This window comes from Ceratina calcarata, unplaced genomic scaffold (genome assembly GCF_001652005.2).
Source record: "Ceratina calcarata isolate Rehan_Ccalc_2016 unplaced genomic scaffold, ASM165200v1 scaffold1, whole genome shotgun sequence".
NCBI lineage: Eukaryota > Metazoa > Arthropoda > Insecta > Hymenoptera > Apidae > Ceratina > Ceratina calcarata.
In genome coordinates, this window is record NW_017130860.1 from 206,373 (window position 1) to 229,013 (window position 22,641).

The window sequence follows — 22,641 nt, forward strand, 5'->3', positions numbered from 1 at the left end:
TCGTCGACGCGCGAGCAACCGCGAAACGTTTGGAATTTAACAAATTTTGATCGCTTCGGCGTGCATACGTCCGCAGTCCGAGCGTACGTGTAGTGTAGCGAGAGTCGGGGAATGAGAACGTCGCTGACCAGAACGGTACGTGCAAAGTTAGCCACGTGTTTCGGACTTTTTCCCCGGGAGTTTAAGAGATGCATGGTCGGGCAACTCGGCAACGTGTCCGAGTCTCGTAACGAGAGAACGCAAATTGAATTTTATTATACTGGAAACGATGTTACGTGGCGGCGTGAGCGTATGCGTGAAAATACTCTAGATGCCTCGAACGAGAGTTGCTCGCATACTTTCGAATTCGCTACGAATCCGGACCAACGGGAATAGACGAGTAAACTGATTGTTCGAGATGAGTTGCGCCCGTTCCTCGAGACGGAGGAAAAAAACCGACGGATGCGTCGCAATAAATTAGTCAGCGTAGCTGGATGGAACGGGTATATCATCCGCGTTTGTTATGAGTTCGCGGGTTTCGCGCGTATTTTACTATTTTGTTGGCCAGGAATGCTCGAGCTCTTTCTCCCTCAAGTGTTTTCGCTACTTGTGCCGTTTTCGAAGTGGCTTTTCCGCTTCCTTCGCGTTTGTATAGCTCCTTTTCGCGAAGCCCTCGCCGCGTCATGAGTTTCTTTTCGAGCCTTTGCCTTTTTTTTCGGAAACCCACTTCCCGTCGAGGTGCTTGATCCGCGATATAACCATCTCCGCTAATATTCGCTAGCTTTGTTCCGGTTTCTATTTAGACGAGATGAGCTGAAAGGAAATTACGCGAACAAGCTCGACGTCGAGCGTACGGTACGGTGGTGCGCGTAGCCGGTTGCTTACGAAGATTTTATTACCAATTGTTCGTCGATATTGCTCTCGTCTTTTCGTTCGAAGACAGCTGAGTCGGAGCGATGGGAAATAGGTACGTCGACGCGGCGCCGACACGTGCCGACAATGATTTCTTATCTCAACGATCTTCCTTTCGTTCGAAATTAAACGAAAGGAAGCTCAGCTGCCGGACACTCGGATAGAATTGAAATGAAACGTTCCCGGCCACCTCTCTTCCATGGCTTCGCAATTCGCGAGGATAAAGCGAGGTAAACTCGTCGCAAGTTTCACCCTAGTTCGTTCGCCTCGAGATTTGTCGGCATCTTTCCTGTTTCGCTTCTCGATTCCCTCGTTGCTCTATCGCAATTTCCTCTCGCGATTCTTCTTCGCATCGTCGGAGCGAAACGACGTGCTTCGGAAAATCTCCTCTCTCACACCGTCCGGTTAGCTGCCTTTCAAGATTCTTTCACGAGCAAGAAAAACGCTCGACTATTAACCGAACGTTGAATGCCTTTCGATCAACAGATAAATAGGTGCAGTACTTTTAGAGAATTAGCTTGAAGTGCGGCGCGTTTCGGCAAGTAATTGGGATATCGCCACTTTCGTTCTCCGGCTGACCGAGTCAGTAGCTTGTACGGGCGTTCGAACCGTTTAATCGAACTGGCGGTCACAAATTTCCGAGGAACTCTTAATTAAAGGGCTGGCGAACAAGGCGCGACGGGTTTGAAATAACTAGCAGTTCGTCGACTTACGGCGATTCAAGGTTTCAACCTTGGAGTAGATGTTTCTACTTACGCGCGTACACGCGTGGGTAATTCGTCCCGATCGATGGAACGGTCGAAGAGATCGTAGTTCGAAACGACGACGATTTTCAGTTTGTTAAAAATATTTACTCGTCGCACTGGGATTTTCGAAGTTGCTTTTAGCACGGAAGATGACAAAATCGAGTGAATCATATTTTCCCCCCAGGGCGGTGGTCGCGATCGCGAACACGGTCGAAAAAAGAAAATGCACATCGCAATATTTTCATGCATTCTTCAGATAGGAACATTTCGGCGGAAACGTCAGAGATTGATTTAGCGTAACGTTTGGTTGGCTCGGAAGAGCGACGATTCGAAACCATTGTGCGATCGATGGAAAAAAGAGGCGAAGCAGATTTTTTTTCTCTCGGTCAATTTACGTCTCTCTATTTCCGACAGTCGTCTCTGTCGTTTTTCTCCGTTTTCGTTATATTTTTTTCGCCGAGTCGCCCGAAAGTTCGATTCCCTTTGTTCCCTCGGCTCGTCGCGTCGGCGCGAAGACGTCGCAGCATTAAGATTTCGATCCAAGTTCGCGCATAAAATTATTTTTAACCTAAATCCCCGATCCTCGCCTCGCCCTCGTCTCCGGTTCCCAGTCGCCTCGTCGCCTCGTCGCAGTGGCAGCTTTCGTAGCGAACCTGGAGAGATTAATCGGATATCCGCTTCCGTCTTCGAGACTGCGAGGCTCTTTCGGATAGGGTACGAGCGGCAGAGGCAAAAGCAGGGCATAGTTCTTTATCGATAATTAATTTTAGCGTATCCTACGCTTCAAAGATCGAGGAGGAAATTAACTCGACGATGAACGTAATATCGCAGCTGAGTACGTATCAAAGATGCGCGATTAAAATCACCCAGCGACGTTTAATTATTCGTTACCTTTGATCGGCTGAGCGCGCGACAAATGCGAACGCGGTTAAGTGTACGTAGGAACGCGAGCCGGGAGGATTCCTCCGGGTTTTATCATTTCCCGCGTTAAGAAGTTTCGGAGAAGTCCGAGAGAAGCCGAGTTCGAGCTGGCAAGCATTTTTCGACGCGAATTATCCGCGCTCCCTCTTTAACGGCTCGTTCGTCGACTGCGAGAAGTGCAATGTCAAATATTTGCATCTCGAAAGTGTACCGAGGAGGGTTATTTAACTTCCTTTGTGAAAATCGATCGAAACGAATCGACGTTCCAGCGTTCCAAAGTGTTCGCGTGGAGACAGAAGAGCAGAGGGAAACGCGTGCCGTAAGATCATTTGGATCTGTAAATCGGTACGAATCGAAAACTGAATCGGAACTTCATTTAATCGAATGCCATTTGGAGTCAATTAATTCGCTTCTACTGAAAATCGAATCGCTTCTTCCGCTATTGCTTTCGCTACGTGGCATCGTTGTAACGATATGCATCTACATACGTACACGTACACAAATATATGTATAGACGGAGAGTGCGGTCGCGCCCCGGTGCTCTTCGTACAAACGCGCGGAGAATCAGGACCGAGCAAAACGATAAATTCGTACATTAGTAAAGCACAAGAACGTACGCGTTCATTTACTTTCGTATCGATCTCCGATTTACGTAACGTAGCGAAAATTGTTGGTTAAAGGGTGGATCGGTTTTGCTGGTTTAACGACGCGTCGTTGTTTCGTCGGATACGAGGATATATACCAGATAAAGGAGAACTCCGTCGAATAGTCTTTTATTATTTGCACCGAGTTGTAGGACACTCGACGCGTTATTATTCTCGAGAGATACGCGATGCGACGAGTTCGGTATCCCACGTGGCCTAATCGAGTGAGCCAGCCCTCGTATTTCCTCTGGCCTTCGACTCGACGTATCTCGTTTCCTCGGGATTTTTCGATGTTTTTACCAGGACTTTAAACGTCCACCCCTATTTCATTCGACCAATACCAAGGATAGACGTAGTCGCGAACGCGGTAGATCGAACAACGAGATCGCGAAGCACGTAGTTTTTATTCGATCGCGTCCTAGAATGCGCGATCTATGTACGTAAATACTTTGTTTTCCGTTAAACGTGACCTTCGCGACGTGTGCTTGGCATATATGCGTTTCGTGTATTCGTTCATTCGTCTAGACCAGAGTCTGGAACCCGCGTACTCGTGCACTTGATTATCGATCATCCGTTTCTTCGCGTGCGTCCGCACGATACGTTACCACGCTCTGTCAACATTTACGTAGCATAAGGCTCGAATTTAGACTATTTATCGTGGCGGTCGCTCCTAGGTGCTTTCGTTTTCAGCTAGCTACGTCCTCAGTAACTCTCGAGACGTAACCGATTCGTACCGTGCGAAATCCTTGCTCGTTTCGACGTCTGTGAACCGTCGATCTACGTCGCGTCGCGGCGGAACCGTAAAATCGATCAACGATATCGCTTAAATATTTATTTGTCGCTGTTGTGACAACGAACATCGTCGATGGGAAAGAGGAACTCCGTGTATAGGGCGGTATGTAAACCGCGCTCGACGGTGCTCGAACAGGGTTAACTCGATTCCGTTAAACGAGTTTGCGGCTATTCAAGTTTCAAGAAAGCTCTTTTTTCGATTTTTTCCCCAATCCTCGACGCGATTCGAGCCGATTCGATTCGACTCGCCAACGGCCGGCCCTCCGTGTTTCCACCACTCGCCGGATTTGGGTTAATTAATACCTCGATTACAACCTGTAAACATCGTATGTACCTACAATTAGTGCACGTACACGTACGTAGACGCGCGGGAGTATGCGTTTGGCACGATTTCAAGCACGCCACGGGCCGCGGCGGTCAGGCAAAATGTTCGATTCAACTTCGAACCGAATATCGTTGACTAATCGGAAGAAGGATGGAAAAACTCGTTCGCCTTCCGAGTACTCTAGCCAATCTCTCTTGTTTCGATGAACATAAGCACAATCCTGATCACATACCGCTTAAGGATGTATTGGCTATACAGTCAATCCCAAAAGTTTATGCAGTTTAGAAATGCATTTTTTAAAAAGAAATCAGACGTCGGAAGAACATTGCTAATAATAAACAACAAAAAAAAATTTTCGATTTTTCCGAGATTTTTCCAAGGGGTACCCCTTCAATTTCTTCCAAATTTTCGTTTTTTGCCAATAACTCCCAAACAGTTGGACATACGGAAAAATTGCATATAACCTTTCTTGTAGAGGACGACGAGATCTACAATTTCCATGTAAAAANTTTTTACATGGAAATTGTAGATCTCGTCGTCCTCTACAAGAAAGGTCCTATACAATTTTCCCGTAGATTCAACGGTTTAGGAGTAATTAAGGAAAAATGAAATTTTTTGTCAAAAGTTCGCCGTTTCGACGCTGGGATGGTCGGATTTTGTCAACATCAATAAAATGCCAAATAATCATACGTATCTGTTTAAATATCGAAGTTAGAAGGAAAATAACTTTTATTTGAAGCATTTTTCGCAATTGTCGTCAGCGTCAATACTTAATTGGATATTTCCTTATATACTTTTTAGCACGTAGCTATTTATTATTAGCATTGTTCTTTCGACGTCTGATTTTTTTTTAATTATAGGAAATGCGTTTTTCTAAAGTACATAAACTTTTGGGATTGACTGTATAGCCAATACATCCTTAAGCGATGTTGAAACAAACTTTTATTCATCGATCGCGACGCCGAACGCGATACAGTAATGATTGATGCAGTGTACGTACGTACCTATCTAGGTACATACTATATTATTACGCTTTATAACGTATGTACATACTGTCTAAAGGCGCGACTAAATTTCTCTCTTCCAACTATCGATTCGGCGACGGTTTCAGCAGTCGGAAAAATTTCCCAATAACGATGAGAACTGAAATTTCTTTGTCGATATTGGCGTCGGATTGTACGATTCGTTCTCGAGGGATTAAGACGGTCGTCGTCGAGACAGTTTTGCGATACGGCGAAACTCCGAGACGTAACGTGTTTAATCCTAACGTTCGAGAGATACCGAAATCGCGAATAAAGGATGCCGTAGCTATCGTATCGTCAGGTTCTTAATTCGTTCGTATTTGTACGAATTCGTACACGAATGAAGAAAAAGGATTTTCGAACTGGACGAGCATGTCCGTAGGACCAAATTATGGACTCCGCGGTTGCGAAGAGAAAAAAGGGTTGAAGACAGAAGGAATCGAAGCTGGCGGGGACTGGAAAGAAACGAAACGAGTAAGCAGGGCAATTAAGCCGTGCGACGAAACGGGCATTTCCTGAAAAGCGAAAAACCAGTTTTCCGCTAGGTTGAATCGCGTTAACGGTAAACGTTTAAGCGTTTTTTCGATGTTTCGCGCGAACCTCGCGTCGCGTCGCGATTCGAGTTCTCCGCGAGGCGAATAGGACGGAAAAGACAATACAAGGAAGAGCGAGCGGTCGGATTTTTAACAGAAAACAACTACTGCACTCCCCCGCATCGTCGGATGCCGCACTCGAAAAGTAGAACGCCTAACTCCCGAGAGCGAGCTCGATCCAGTTTCTCTCGCGACTCATCCCCGTCTCCATCTTCCGTAACGTCGTAACGGAAGATCGACTCTCGTACTAAACGCTGGTGCTCGACGTTCGCGAGAGATTGGCAAACATCGTCGCGATCGTGCGTCCAGCGTTGCGAATTTGCACGCACGGGACGAAGAGACGTCGCTAAGCGTCTCCTCGACACGCGAGTCCGACGCGGCTGGTGGCGAGTTGATCGCGACGCGGCCACGCCACCGTTCTCTTCGTGTTTCTTCGTGTTCCACGGTAGTTTCACTCGAGTAAGGTGAAAGCGAACGACCTTCCCGGTTCTAAAGTAGCAGAGGTCCATCGATCAAGCGATGAACCGAAGGGAACACGCCAGCCGGTGGCCAGCGTATCAAGCTCGAACCGCCCGCCGCCGACGTCGCCGCGACGATTATATTCCGAGTTCCGAGTCTCGCTCACGGTCACCGGTGGGCTAGCGTGTTACTAGCTAGTAGCGCGATACGAGAATCGTGTCACTATGCCAAGGTTCAACCTTGTCGCGACACGCTCTAGCCGATGCGTTGAATACTGTATGAGAATTTATTATACGAACCTTCGTCGCTTCGGTCGATCGACCTTCTCTCTTTTCTTCCCGTTCCTTTCCTCGCGACGATCGCTCGAATCAGCGGAAGTCCACCGAGCGACCGGAAGATCGTAACAAGGAAATCAGGCTTCGGCGTGTGCGAAGGAAGACGCGCAGCGGAGAAGAGAGACTACGGCGAATCGCAACCGAGAAAGATTGAAACGAGAAAAAGCGTAAGAAAGGTCGGTGAATAATTAACGAAGCTATTTAAAAAAAGTACGTTGCCGAGCAACAGGAGCAAAGGAACGCTAATTGAAAAGTAGATAGTCGAGAGCGAACGAAGGGAGAAGAAAGCAAGGAGGCAAGTTGAAACCCGAAACGGGACGCTGACCCTCTGAAATTGGGCGAATGTATCAACCACTGCGTACACCCATTCCATTCGTCTCTTCACGTCCTGTTTGAATTAGAACTAGAGATATTCGGCGCCTCGTTCTCGTTAATTACCCATTTACGTAATTAACTTTGAAACAGTAGCTAATTACCCGCGCTCCGTCTGACCATCGCAACCGCAAGAACTTACGCGTCCGCCCTATATTCGGTACGCCCGTACATACGTATACCTATCAGTGCAATTAACGCGAACGTCAGGAAACTGTTTCTCCACGTTGCTGCCCACACGTTTTCCTTATTTTACGTACGCGTGTCGTTACGTCGGAACGGTGATCGCGATCGAGGCCGCGTTCAGCACAGAGATCGGGGACGGGTTATCGCGCGAGTATCTCACGGATCCCGGGCCCTATCGATAGACGAGAGAACGTTATCGACAGCGGCCGCTATTGTAATTGGGCACTTGGCTCCTTGAGACTTGGAGGATCCGGACACTTAACTTTACGATGGTTGCGAGTTCATCGACTAGAGTACTAGAGGGGTTTCGGTCGAGGAGAAGCTTCGAGCGGATAACCGATCTCGATAATTCTTCGCCTATTCTTCTCTCCGCCTCAGCTTGTAAACTCTGAAACTCTAAACTTTGTCGCCTGTCGTCGACACTGATCTCGCCTCGTTCGCCCGGCGCAATTATTTTTAATAGATCAAGCTCGACGCGATCGCCGGGTAAAAGTTAAAAACGCGACGACGAACGTACCTATCTATCCGATATCTAGTTACGGTTACTACACCCTGCCCGGGTAGGACGCGCGACGGTAGTGGAAGTTCATCGCTGTAAGTAGTATTGCTCGATAACCGGTCAGACCCGGGCGTTTACGCCGCTCCGGACACGTACCACTTAACTCTAATGAAAAAAGTTCATTACGGCACTTTCCTACGCTAGGCATTAGAATTTCGCGAGACCGTATTTTTCGCTATCGTCGATATTCAGTTTGGAAAACTCGTCGAGATCCATAAAGAAACGTGAAGCGATAAACACGGACGATGCTGTTATTTTTGTTTTTTCGAGAGCGGATTTCGTTTTTTTCGCCCATTTCTATAAATGTTTTTTTTCTGTTTTAACATTTTTTAAATTCGTGCTCGGGGCCGCGCGTGGCTCGTCCATCCAGGTGATCCGGCTTTGGAAATAAAACACGTTCCGCGAAAGAGCGAGGGTGACTGACTACGCGGACTTACGCAACGAGATTCAGATTTTATAATCTTCGCGTATAAATGCGCCTACCACCGTTTGTTCAGTTCGTTAAATAAAATGAAACAGTTAAACAGAGCTCGCGTGCTCGTTCGTGCAAAGAAACGCTCGACGTCTCGTTTTATCGATTCAAAGAAACAACGTCCGACGGTTGTGTGCATAAGCGGAGAATAACGGAAAGGGATGGGAAAAACCGGAGGGCAGCGGAACAACAGATTTTTCCTTCGGTTTATCCAAACGCGTCGGTATCTCAAACTTATCCCACCCGATAGCCTCGAGTTATTTAACTCCGTAGTCTCCATGTTAGCTTTACCGTCGTTCCATCTACCTAGGAACCAGTTGCTTCTGTCTCATATTGAAATTACTGTGGCAACTTCCGACAGCTATTCTCTCATTCGGAAGAGCAACTTCGAGTAGATGGGGTTACGTGAAACGTTTAATACGAAACGACGCGACGATCCCACGAGAATGTGTATCAGACTTGTGCGAACTTAATTTTCGTTTACGTAACGTGACGTCGCGCGATGTCTCAGAGCATTAATCTTGGAAAATAAAAATATTTGTTACAGGTTCGGTCCGAATGCGGTCGATCGCCCTGGCTAAAGTGGCTGCGCGGCGAGAACTGAACGGCATCGAACGAACAAGAATTCCGGATCGGTAGGTCACGAAAGAGATGAAACGCGAACGTCGTCGGTAGTGTCGTCGAACGCGTCGCGTAAAGTTCACCGTAAAAATTTCGGGTCTCGTCTCGTCTCGTCTCGCGTCGCACGGTGTTTCGTTTCGTCGTCTTGGGCGAAGAGGACCATGGAAATAGCAACGGGAAGGAGAGAGCAGCGGCAGGAGCAGAGGCGAAACCAGAAGCAAGAGTCGCGGCAACGGGACAACCGGCAGCAACCGTCGACGAAGAAACAGAGATCGTCGAAAAGCGCGTACTCTGGAGGAACGTCCTCCTCCGGTGTATGGTAATTAGTAATTATTGGTTACCGCGGTGACGACACGGAGACGGGACGCGGACGCGAAGACACGGCTAAAAAATGAAATTGCGCGGGTACGCGTCGACGACGAATGACTCGTCGTAAGATCGGTGTCGGCCAGTTGTTTTTAATGGCGACGCGTTGTTCCGTCGATGATGATACAGTCAATTAAAGCTGGCCGTCGAAGCCGGCGACGACAACTCGTGAGCGAGCTTCAGCGAAACGCTTTTCGATGCAGACGCGCACAATGAGATGCGATAGATAGTACGAACACGAACCGGTGGCGAGATTGCCGCGAAGATCGTGTAATCGGATGCCGGGGTAATAAAGCCAATTAAAAAGTGTCAATCAGTATACAATCGATAGGTCGTGTTTCGCTTTTCGAACACGGACAGCTCGAATATTACGTAGGTAGCGGCGCGCACGCGGCCGAGAATAAAGGAGAAAAGGATGGCCACGAAGGTTGGTCGGACGTTTCGGTCCGGTCTGTTAACGGCCGCCTATCTCTGCGCGTTCCTCCTATGGATCAGCAGGATGTTCATCTGTGCCGGGCAGAGGCCAATAAACCTCGGCGGAACTAAGAAACGGGACGTTTACATCGCCGGTTTCTTCCCGTACGGCAGCCACGTGCCAGAGAGCCGTATAGGACGAGGCGTGATGCCCTCGGTCAAGTTGGCCGTCGACCATATCAACGAGGATCGCGTCGTCCTTCGTAATTATAGACTGCACATGTGGTGGAACGACACGGAGGTGAGTCACGTCAATTACCTAATCCTATTCTACAAGTAGAAATTTGAATGCAAATTCCAAATACTTACGCTACGCTTCTTCGTTCGTTGCTCCACCGAGGAGATACTACTAAAGGGTGGCTGTTTAATCGTTGGGACAACGAATCGGACCCAACGAGGTTTAAAACACAGTCGTAGGTATTGCTATTACCTGCATTTTCTTCTATATCGTATACTTCAGAAGTAATCGATTAATTATTTCGTTCGTCGTCAATTACTCTTTAACGAATCGATTATACGGTCGGTTCAGCATCGACAAGTGTTTTGCTTTCTATTTCTCACTTCGGTGGCAATGTATTCTGAAGGGTGTTAAAAATGGTAGACTTCTTCGTGCGTCACTCTTTAGTAATTTCTCCTCGAATGTTATTCGTACGAAAAGTCGATTCCAACAATGCGTACGAATTGACCGTCGAATCGAGATGCGATCTTACACGTTTCATTTATTTTTTCTCGTGCATATTCATCGAGTTCGACACGGTTCGCTAAAACCTATTACACGTACGTTTGCCATGAAATTAATTCGGCATCCTCTATCGCCGCATCTCGTTTACATGTTACGCGCGGAAAATATTCTCGATATTTATTATCGTGTCATGTGTTTTCATCGTCCTCCGCATCACACAGTTTCGTTCCGTTTCATTTCGTTGCACGCTTCATTGTTCGATGAACGAAAACGCTGGCTACAGGCTGGCAACCGATCTGGACTTTTAATAGCTTATCCGTTATCGTTAGTTTCGAACTCGCGAAAAGCCGTATGGAACACGTTTGCCCGGCTTCCGTTCTTTAATATTTCGTCGACGTCCCGGGAGCGTGATCTCGCCAATCGATATTTCAAATTTGATACTTGGTTCGATGCGAGGACGCGACGCGTCCAGACGGACGTCGCGGGCCGCTCGTTTAAGGATGTGGGTCAGTGGGTCTCCCAGAATTCCTGCCTGTATTTTTGTAATAACCGAAGGGCGAAGCGCGTGCGGAGACTCCGACGTAAGTACTTGTCTACACCGCGTCATCGGTCTTCGTACGGTTCGAACGCGTCGAATCTGTTGGAGCAATCCGTCATCGACGAGCACTGTAAAGAAACAGTTTGCCAGGCTACGCGTATCCGAATCCCGAATGCTTTCGATATAATACCTACTAATATGTACTAATGGCCGTATCTTGGCAAACGTAAACTCTCGGCTTTCATCCCGTCGTCGCGTCGGTTTAGTCGCAATTGTTCGAGTATCGATTCGTTAGCAGTGTCAATAAATCGAACGAATCGCAAACTGTCTCGGCGGTAAAGAGTCGGTATGTGCATACTACGTACACCTACATATATATATAACCGAAATGTCATCGTTCCGAACGTTAGTTACGGAAAAGGCGACGGCGGTGTGTAAACTTTGCTCGTCTTCTCTCAATTTTCTAATTGCTATTCTTCGAAGGATCTATCCGTACCTAACGTAAGTACGAACTATGTTTGAGAGTAAACTCTCGGCATGGCACATTCATTTATTGTCTTATCAACGGGCGTACGGAGTAGCACGTAATTCAAACAGAATTAAAGAAAACAAGGTGAACGACATGGGGCGAGATAGAGATAAAAATACATATGAACGTAGGTAGTAAAGCGTCGCGTGCCTAGACGGGATGCGGGTAAACGTAAACTCCGAATCAGCCTTCGAGCGGAAGAGCAGTAGCAGAGATAAACGACTAGCGCGACGAGTTCGCTGAGGCTTCAGCGATATATTCTTCGCGCAACGCGTGCCCTTTAAACCAATTTCGCTGGATTCGTCGAGAGAATCGACACCGTTTGTTTAACTTAATGTCGTAAAACACTCGACCGAAACGAAATTAACGGATCCGCGGGTACGCCGAGTGCAGCAAAGTGTAGTTTAGCGCAGGCGGCACGCTGAAAAATGCCCGGTAGGCGACTATTCGGAAGTTGGTTATCTCCTCGCACCATTAATTCGGAGAAACTCGAGGCGAACGGCGACAGTCGCGGTAGAAAAAGCGTTTGAGCGAATTTAAACAATTTCGACGTTGAAACGGGAACGACACGATATTTTGCAAACGGGTAAATATCGCGATATTATGTATGTCCGTGAGCGAAGGGAAACGCGGAGATTTAACGCACAAACTTTGGTTTAATTCAGCGGTGAGCTCGCTTAGCGAGTTTTCGGTCGAGCACCCGCTAACAAATTTACATTACCAAATTAATATCCGTTTAACTATAGATGGTATAAATCTTGGCTAATTACTCGATTACGTTATCGAGACGCGATATCGGATATCGTTCCAGCAACATTTCGAACAGGATTTCTGAAATACTAAATGCGCTGGTATAACGAACGTACGACGATGCGAGAGAAAAGGGATACGAGGATGCGCGGATTGATTCGCGGATACGTGATCTCCGATCGATGATAGTAATTCGGCACCAGCCGAATCCAATGTACAATCGATACGTATGTTTTTAGTTCTGCCGTTTCCTCGTTAGTCTTTGATTCGCGGGTCTAGCGATCGAAATGGAAACACGTGTCGAAGTTTAATAAGACGGCGGAGAGAGAACGGGCACGGGTCGAACACGATCGGAGAAGGCAGAGATGGACACATGGAGAGAGAAAGAAGAGAGAGGAATGGAAGGAAGGATGGGTCGGTCAGGGGAGGGATCGAAGGGAGACAGAGAGAACAGGGGAGAGAGGAAGTTCACCTTGACTCAGTGGCTGTGCAGTATCGATCCACCGAGTAAACTCGCTAATATAATTGTCTCTCCACCGCAAAAACTAACAGCCCCAGCTGCGCGTTGCTGGGTCGTCGGTAACGCTGCCACTGCTAATTCGCGAACATCGAAATTTGTTAGGAAAATTCTCAACAGTCGCGGACAGCCGTTCAACGGGAATAAATTGGCCGACTTCCTCGACACTTCGACACCTCGCCGTGCCGCTGCGTCGCCGCGTTGCATTGCTCCAACAAATTGAATGCGCGCCCGTCGCCAGAGGCGAAACTACTTTTCTCCCGTGTTTAAAGATCGGCTCAATCCGTTTCGAAACCAGCCAAGGGAAACGTTTTTAGCTCGCAAAAGAGAACCGTCGATTTACGTATTTAAAAAGCGCGTGTTCGATATCGGAATTCGAACGGAGACACGACGCGTCGCAGGACTGGGAGATGGGAAACCGATAGGTTTTACATATTTTTAATTATCTCGTTCTTTCTCTGTACGTCGTTTGCCGCGATCCTCCGGGGAAAAGCTTTTCGTTATCGCGTCAAACCAACGAATAAGAGGAAACGTATAGAGCGCGAGGAGATTCTACACGGGCGAAAATCGACTCGCAGTCCGTACGAAGTTTCCCGATATCGATACGTCTCGCGACACGACCGACGTCTCGACTAGACGTTTAGACAATAAGTTTTCGTTCGAAAGTCGTCCACGATACGGTTTCTCAACGAAAGATTCCCGTCATTTCCAGACAGTTTGATCGAACGATCGAACAGGGATTTCTTGCCCCGTCACCTCTTCGTCACCGACTCCTCCTGCTCGGGACCCGCAGCAAAATCGAACTCGACGTCGCTCGAATAAATATTGCCCATTAAACGTGCGTTACGATCATCGTTCGATGCCGCTTCAACCGAATTAGTCAACGATGAACCGATAAACCAGAGTTATCGAAGAACGATATCACCCCAGTTAGGTTCGTTTACGTTTTCGATGCACGACTCGTTATTCAGCGATTACGAATCGAATACAATTAATTATGAATTATTCGATCACTCCCTCGCCGCGGGCACTTGAATATTTATTCGCGCGAATTCAACTACCTCTTCTCGCGATTAACCAATTACTATTTGTCACCGCTAACTAAATATAAGCGCCGAGCGTCTATCTCAATTTTATCGTCCGTACGTTGATTCGTTGCCAACAATTTTTCTACTGTACCCCCGGGCTCCGAGCTAATTTGCGTGTTTCGCGTTTACCTACGAGAGCTATCGGCCGTTTCATCGTTCCGCCTCTCGCGTTTTTACGTTCCACAGTCTTTGTCCCGACCGACTACCTGCACGTTCGATCATCCACCGAAAACTTTTCGTCGGCCCCCTCGAGAAAAGGTTCCCTCGTTCTAATCTTTTCTCCACGTTCTTGAAATTCGACGAACGTCGAGATAAAAATCGATGTATATGCTAATTCCGCTCGACTTCCAATTTCTCAGATCCCTTTCGTAAGCTCTGAACCGGTTTTTGTAATCGAGCTTCCAGCGTAGACTCGACGACGATTGTACTCGCGTACTTATTTAATTAAGTCTGAAGGATCGATCGGAGCAATCGTTCGATAGGCGAACTCTACTAAGTAATAATTATCTCGCTCGTCGAGAAAATTGATCGTATCTCGAGCTAGCGAGATTATACCGCGATTCGAAGAAAAACAAATACTCGAGGTACTCGACGGGCAATTGCGCTCGTTACGTCGAGCTAATGCAATTTTTTCGAAGACTCCGAGAAAATCTCTATCTTTCGGTCTCCACTCCTTCGAGGAGTCTCGAACATCCGTTTTCCTGGTTGTGGCTTTACCTTCGGCCCGTCTTCGACCTCGACGAAACGAAACGAAACGTTTTTGATAAGTGAGCGTACCACAAAACCCTTTTCGTCCCGTTACTCCGAAAAAGACGATAATCGACAATCCCTCGGGGATCGTTTATACGCCCGAGCCGAGGTCAAAAAGCTGTAACTTTTGAAAGCTGTGCTAGTAGCCGTTAAGATTCGAGCAAATAACACTTCAGCGAAGAGACGAACCAAGGAGAGAGACAGAGCGAGAGGGAGAGCAGAAGGGTGGTTCGGTTCGTTCGGATCCCGTAACTAGCGACGGTCCAAATACGTCGCTCGTTACAAACGCGATTCTCTTTGACCTAAACAACACGAAATCTCTAGAAAGCTTGAAACTGTCGAGAGTCCTCCGGCAAACGAACAAAACCCCATGCAGAGATCGCGTTCTCATAGTACAGATCAACGAAGACGATACGCCTGCGACTCACCTAATCGAGATCGGAATCAGACAGAAGACACCGTTGATCGTTTCAATGAGACGACGCAACGACAACGTATGGAGAGTCTAATCGCTGCACGTTTGTTTGAAAATTTGCAAGAGCGAGCGTGCCCATCGCTAACCTCGGCAGACCGTGTCTATAACGATCGTCCCATTCCCGCGGCTCGATTCTCGGTTCCGCTTTCGGTTCTCGGTCCCGCTCACCACCCAGTCTGGAGTGAGATGTTTGCGATGGAATTTGAAAGTTCAACCCCGTCGAGAGGTTCGGTCCTTTCGAAGCTCTCATCCACTTCAACTCTTCGCTGTTATGTGCCGCTTTAACTCCACTCGTCCGTCTAGTCTAGTCCTCCGACCCTCTCTTTCCCGCCTTTCTCGTCTTTTCCATCCGGTGTCTGATCTGGATTTGAAACCTACCAAACGAACCCCGCCCTCGTTCATCTCCCTCTCGCCTCAGGCCCGGTTGCATTCGCTTTTCGCTCCCCGTTTTCCGAGAAATCGTCTCGCGCCTCGCGGTGGTGATGCCTAATTTGCATGAAGACCGAGCAGCCAGCGTTCCCTAGAATAAACCAATTTTCCCACGTTTTTTCACCCCCGCCACCTTTATTCGCGGTTTCGAATATTTGCAAACGTTCGAAACGCGACCCAATTTCCGCGGCGCGATTTCTCCACATTTGCAATGTTAACTTTGCACCCGGATTCACGGCATTCTAATTATTCCATAGCTCGTTAGATAATACAAATCCGGGCTTTCTGTCGGAAACCAGATTTCAAACCTTGCGCCTCGTAATTGTGGACATTTTAATTAACGAGCAAATTCAATTACGTCGACGTTGGCTACACAGTCCCGATACCGCCGAATAGACAGAAATTGGATAGAAACTCTGCACTATAAAGAACGCTCGTCCGCCGCCACGCGTCACGCGTACCGTTTTCATAGTACGGAACGTCGTACAGATTTTAATTCCAATTTCGTTTCCGATTCCTCTTCCGATCCTAAAATGCAGCGCCCGTCGATCGGACGAAGCAAAAGTCATCGGGCAGAAAAGTTAACCGAACGAATCTCGTTCGCGAGACAGGAAACCGAGAGCAAATTCCGAGTTTGACTTTAACTTGGCCGTGACGTAGGCACTCCGCTCGGAAGGCCCTTGGAGGGAAAGAAACGGAAAGAAGAACGAGCGACTCGATAGGCAAACTTGTTGGCAAGTTTCAGGATCCGGATAACCGGATACGCGCGGTTACCTCTCGGTAGTTGTAATTACGTCCTGGGGACTCGGAGAGAGATAACATTCGCTTCCGCGTCGCCAATCGAGATCGCTTCGGGATACGTATTATACATACATATACGTGGTACGCGTATTCGGGATGGATTCGGCACGAAACGATGCCATGGTTCGCGTCTATGCGCGTCCGCTTTGTTCCCCGTTCAATCGTGTGACGCGCAGGCGATCGTCGCCAAGCGTACGTTGAAGAGTTTTCAATCGTTTCTAATTTATCTACGTAACGTACGACGGAAACGTTTATCGTTCCCGGTACCGGGAACGACGACGTTTTTCCTCGGTAAATTTTGCCCCGGGCAAGGACGCAACGGTGGGAAAAAACGAGAACGGCCGGCCGAGAATCGTAAAACGTAAATTTCCCGCGGCTCTCGATCGACCTACTGGACTGCGAATCGAAGAAACTCGTAGCCTTTCAGTTTTTAGACGAGCGCTCGAAACTTTTCAGCTTATTTTCTTGGCAAGCCTCGGTCGGCGGCTCTCGAAACTTCCACTCGGACGTGTATTCCTTGTTTTTTCTCCTGTTTTCGTTTCGCCTTTCGAGCGACTGTCGACATCGACGTCGTCGGCGCCGCGGCAAATTCCTCCGATCTCGAGGCTCAGTTTTTCAACGATTATCGTCGGTGTCACCGCGCGAGACCTCGAAAGAAAGAGCACGTCGGTTATTTGCTCGATAATTACCCGACCGTTCGAGAGAGTTACGAGTGAAATATTCGCGCGTCATTCTGCTTAAGCTCGACGAGCTTAAAAAACCCGTGTCTCGTGCTAATTAACGTTAATTATCCTTCCAAAGCCTGGACGAACGTTACCTCCCGCGAATGGAAAACGAAGCGAGCAGCGGGTAAAGAGAAACGAGAACATCGTTTCTCGATCTGTGTTTTCTCGTTCAGTCTCCCCGCTGGGAAATGTAACGGTCCAGGAGCGAACGTTACCAACGACGACGCGAGTACGTCGTTTCGACGCGTTGTTCCTGTTCCGCTCGAGGAATCGCTGCTTCCGTTAGCAGCGCTCGCTGGTTCTTGCCTCGACGCGACGGGACGCGACACGACGTAAAAATAGCCATTGATTAAACCGCAAACTTGGCTAACCACGGCACGTTCGCGTCTCCACCCTCTCGCTTCCGACGCGAACCAATCTCGGAGTCGATTAATAACTGGTATTCGTCCTCTCTTCGCTGCAAGAACGAAGGCAATCTCGGTGTCGCTCGGTCTCCTGCGTTCTTTTTTTGCACGGATCTTCTTGCAGCGCGGTCTTGCGAATCAAGATTTCCGCGCGACATCAGATGTGACACGCTCTCTTCCGATACCCGTGCGATTTATCAGTCACGGTGCATCGATCGTCACGGAATAAATTGCAGAAACGAACGTCGGTTCGAAGGTTCTTCCGCTCGCGGTTACGTCCTCCCGTCTGTATGCGAGAAGTCGACGCGAGAGGAGGGAAGCGTAAACGTGGCACGGGAAAACTAATGAAACGCGTTAACGGTAAACTAATGGTGCATTTGCGATGCAAATCCGTCCTTACGGAATGCCTGTTCGCGTCCAATTGTTCGTCGGACCCTTTCGTGAGCGCTTCCTTCCACGCGAACCCATTGTTCTCAGCAAATCCCTACTACCTGCGATCGTTCAATTCCTTTGCTTCTTTAATCCCCGAGTTTCGTCGAAACTCAACGGGGCGTTGTAGCGCGGCTCTCGTACATCGTAAGTCGAGATTGCTTCCAATTAACATGGAAGATCAACGAGAATGGTCGAGATAGAACCGTTGCCCGAGATAGAAAGACTCGAGTGGAAAGGAAACGATGGAACGTCGATCGAGTGGCAGACGGTGGTACAAGTTTGTTCGAGAGGAACGGAAAACCGTTCTTCTAAACTCTTTAATACGTTATAGTTATTGCTCGAACCGTCAACCTTGCGTCGCATGCCTCTTTGTTAGCGCTCGGAAAACACGGAAGCGGTAAGAGTCTTGGTCGCGCTTACAGTTGATGCCCACTTAACCCCGATTCTTTGTCCGTCCTCGACCAACGTATCCTCTTCAGAGTTTATTCTTTTCTCGCGACAATTAGTAGGCGTCTTCAACGTAAGATTTTCTCTTTCTCCCACCGTGTACACTTAAATCGACGCATACGTACCGTTTAACTGGTTTAACCAACGATGTCCGTTTCTTTCGAGGACGGAGAAAAACGTTAACGATGGATCATTCATCGAAAGCTTCTCGCCCCGGCGTACATGGATGTTTAGGTGTCGAAAATTGCACTGGAATTGCAGATGGGAGACGAAATACCATAGAGTTAGTATAGATAGAGTAGGCAAGCCCGGTAGGTAGGCGTCCGGTGAATAAAAAGAGAAAGGAAATTGGATTTGGTGGTGCTATCTTTCTCTTACGACGAAACAGAGAAGAAATAATAATACCAAGTTCGTTTTTTCTCTCTTTCTATCGATGTGATGTTTCCACTTACACGCGCACCTATGTCTTGCCTACTCTGTCTATACTAACTCTATGCGAAATACGCCGGTAGACAGCGATTAGATCCCGTCTCCCTCGTTTCGTTGCGATTACCTTCGCGTCGGTTCTCGTTAGGAAGAGACACTGCATCGCGTTCTTCCGATCATTCTCGTCGTCTCCGAAACTCGCGTACCCGGCCTAGCCCGGTCTAACCCAGTCGAGTCCAGCCCAGCCCAGCGGTTTCACCCCTGAATCGATCCTGCGAGTAATTTTCACGTGGTACGAACGAAATCCGTTATATCTCTCGTCTTACGGAATTCGTTGATCGAACAAGACCAGACTGGGATCGATCCCTTCTAGAAGTTGTCTCTTAAGTCGGTTAAACGCCAACGATGTCTTGGAGATTATGGAAAATAGGTAGTCACTAGGGTAATAGACTCGACAAACGAAGGAAGTATCAGTGACGCAGAACACTTTTGGTAGAGCGCCGTTAGTCGATCTATCAGATAGGTAATTCGATTGTTCGCGAATGAACCTAGCCTGCGGCGGAAGGAGGAAGAACAAGGAAAGTGGGTAGAAGGTAAGCGTCAGGAGACACGCGGGATATAATCGATATGCAATTACATTATCGTTTAAGCGGCACGGAGCAGTCGCTCTCACGATATAAGACGATTAAACGATGAATTAATGGAGGACGCGCGTAACTAATTGTAAGCGTCGTTCTGAAATTAAACCGGCCGAAGAAGCACGAAATTGGTTAAATATCGATAAAGGCAGTGTAACGTATCGGCTGGAACCGTGGCCCGGTCGATCCCTCCAGTGGACGTATTTGCGCGATCCAGATCGGGAGAGACGAGATCCACCGCTTTGTACTCGATTGAGAAAGAAGAAACCCGACCGCGGACTCGAACGAAAAAGGGGACGGGATCAGGATCGGAATCGGAATCGGTTGAGCAGCTACCTGCCAGCCAGGACCGCCTCTATAGAAAAGCAATAACTCTTGCCCGTAGGAAATGAGCGATAGGCAATCGACTATTGAATATCGAACCGAGGATTCGATATGTAACTGCGCGTCGCTTGTTCGCCTGGCCACGGTTGCCCACTTGTCCGTTCTCCGCTTCCGTTTCTGCTTCTACTTTTGCCTCCGTTCTTATCCCTTCGCCCCGCCTCGCGTCCCGCATCGACCAGATGTAGGTTGATCGTACGCCTAAGGGAACGCGTTCTTCTTCCTCTTTTTCTTTCATCGTCCCTCCCGCCCTCTTCCACGTTTGGGGGGAACTCGATTTTCGCCAGGAATCGCGCGAACCTCTTCCATTTCCGAACGATTCGCGCTTTTCCATTCCGACTTTAGACGCGATGGCTCTTTATCAATAATTTGTCGCCTACCGTGCGACGCGCGTCGAGTCGCCGGCAACGGGATAAAGGAATTTTCTACGTCCCGAGTGATTACATGCGACGAAGTCGCCGAGTCCGCGTCGCGTTTCATTTAGCCAGGACTCGTCGATGACCTCGCAAATAGGAGCCGCGCGCAAACTTAATTTAAGGTTCGGCGGCTGTTCCAGAGGGACGAGTCCGTAAAAGCCAGCCGCGTCTCGCTCCGGGACCACGCGAATGAGAGGGAGGAAAATGAGCAAGTTTAATCGAGCTACGCGGGAAAATTTCAGCTGGAGGCGCGCAAACAGTCCGTTGAAAGACCGAGTGGCCTCTTCGACCATCCGGTTCTTCCTTTCAATCCCTTTACGACGAGAAACTGCAAACGCGGCAAGGCTAGAATCATTCGATCGCGTGCGCCACTTTCGTAAACTAATCAACATTTTCGAGATGCTCGCCGCGTTACTGTTTCTCTCACGAATCTCGCTTGCGTCTCGTGTACACGGATAGCTGCGAGTCGAAACATTTTCCACCGTGATTTTTCGTTGCAAGATGAAATTTAAGGAAAAACCTTCACATTCCACAACGTGTGATCATAAGAACGAAAATTCATAGCTTCTCAACATGTAATTATATTAATTAGTATCGGTTTAAACCGTGCTTTATGGAATTTGTAAACGTATGTATTATGCGCGAATTAATGATAAGCCAGCGGCACCGGCGAGGCACAAACGACAAGCGGGTGGGTAGATATAGACATACATTTTCGGCAATGGCAACAGTTTAGTAAACGGCGCGTAGTATGTACCGTAGTCACTCTCCTAAGATACGTGTCCTAGTTGCAGAAATACGTTGCGCACGGAAACAATGCGCGTACGAAGTTTGTTCCGCCCTGAATCGTTTCAACGGGTCGCGAGTCACGACGGAATTCGAGGGAAGCGCGAGACAACTGGATCTGGGTCCGGTTTCTCGATTCGGAAAACTAATTTCGGCTATTGGCCGAGCAACGTAAAGAAAACGCATTCTTCTCGTTTTTCCTTTATCGTTAACCCAGTTTAGAGATACGTAACTCGGTTGAAGCGTCGTGATTGGGAGGACTCGGAGAAACGTGGTGTTGTCTCATAAACCGTAGACGTAGCTGATATCGATAAGGGGCGAAGGGGACTTCGGGAAATGCGAAGGAAATCGATTTCTCTAATTAGCGGTTAGCAGGTTGCTGAAAAAAATTAGCCATTCGACCGCGGGTCGCTTTATCTCGGCGAACGAGAGGCACGCTCAATTGCTCCCTTTCAAAGAAGATTTCTTTCTGGAGAAACGCGTGGCTACCTCCCTCGATCTTGACTCTCGGCATTGTTCGCGCCGAGGCCCATCGCATCATACCTTTTCACGCGAATTCCCCCTTTTCGCTCTCTTTTCCTGCCGCTACCGCTGCCGTTAAAGAACCACTGAATCTCGGTTCCTCGAAATATACTTGATCTCCACGCGAATTCACAAAATGCTCTCTATTCTCGTTCTTCCATGATCGTAGTTAGGAGTTTAGAAATGCGGATTACCGGAGTTAAGCCTAGCACGACCGTAATACCGTTGGAGAACGTCGCATCTTTGTCTTCGGCGTAGGGAAATTCCACACGCGAGCCACGAAATCGGTCGCAAACCGCTCGTAAATATTCATAACGCGCGAAGTAATGCTCGTCACCCCGGGGGACCCGCCGCCTACTCTCTTCGATTCATCCACGGCTCCGTGCGAACCGAGCAATTTACACGGTCGGCGAGCGCCCGTGTAACCTACAACTTTGACCGCGATTGACCATTCGCTCGTTTCCAACTTCCCGACTGGCCGTTCTTTAGAAACTGCAAGAATCAATCGACTCCCGTTCCCAGGCACGTCCGCGGAAATGAAATTTCTTAAATGAATCGGGAATCTCGAGGCAACTGGGAGAACACGAGTTCTTAATACGTGCCTCTTGAGCGCATGCCATTTTTGCAGTCAAGTAAATAACGACTGTTAGAACTCTCGCGTACTCTTAAGGGATTCGTTTAGTTGTTGAAATAGAATACAATAACTGGATAAAGGACGAAGTGGTTGATACAGATTCTTTGCGTCGAACGAATTAGTGAACTGTGCGCGTTAACGAGAGCACAGAAGCTGTTAAACCAAAAAGGACTTGGACGGAAGCTCGTCGCGTTCCCTAGTCGGGAAGGTAGTTGCGGCGGATTTGGTTAGCTTCGAAAGTCCGTCCAACTCCTTTCCGTCTTGGGGGCGCGATTTTCTCCACGATCATCATCGACTTCTCTCAGTCGGCGTAACTGCAGTAGAGCGATTACCGATTCTCTTATTTACATTCGCCGAACGCCAGTTTACGCATACGTATTATACATAATCGTTTATCAAGATCTACTAAAACAGGTGCGCGTACGATACCCCGAGAGGTTCCTCCAATATCCTCCGCACCATTCCGTGTCAATTCGCGAGTGTTCTCGCGAGA

General features: G+C 48.2%; 1 protein-coding gene across 3 annotated transcripts in view; it reads left to right on the forward strand.

Moving 5' to 3' along the window:
- GABA-B-R2 (gamma-aminobutyric acid type B receptor subunit 2) overlaps positions 1 to 22,641 on the forward strand; it is a 46,775-nt gene that overhangs the window by 4,555 nt on the left and 19,579 nt on the right. For 2 of the 3 annotated variants that reach the window (XM_018030610.2, XM_026818547.1), the window contains one exon: positions 8,865 to 10,019. In XM_018030610.2, coding sequence (XP_017886099.1) covers positions 9,720 to 10,019 — 300 coding nt within the window. In that variant the 5' untranslated portion in view covers positions 8,865 to 9,719. Of the gene's footprint in view, positions 1 to 6,809; positions 6,905 to 8,864; positions 10,020 to 22,641 lie in introns of those variants that run through there. The other variant, XM_026818868.1, reaches the window with a different exon arrangement.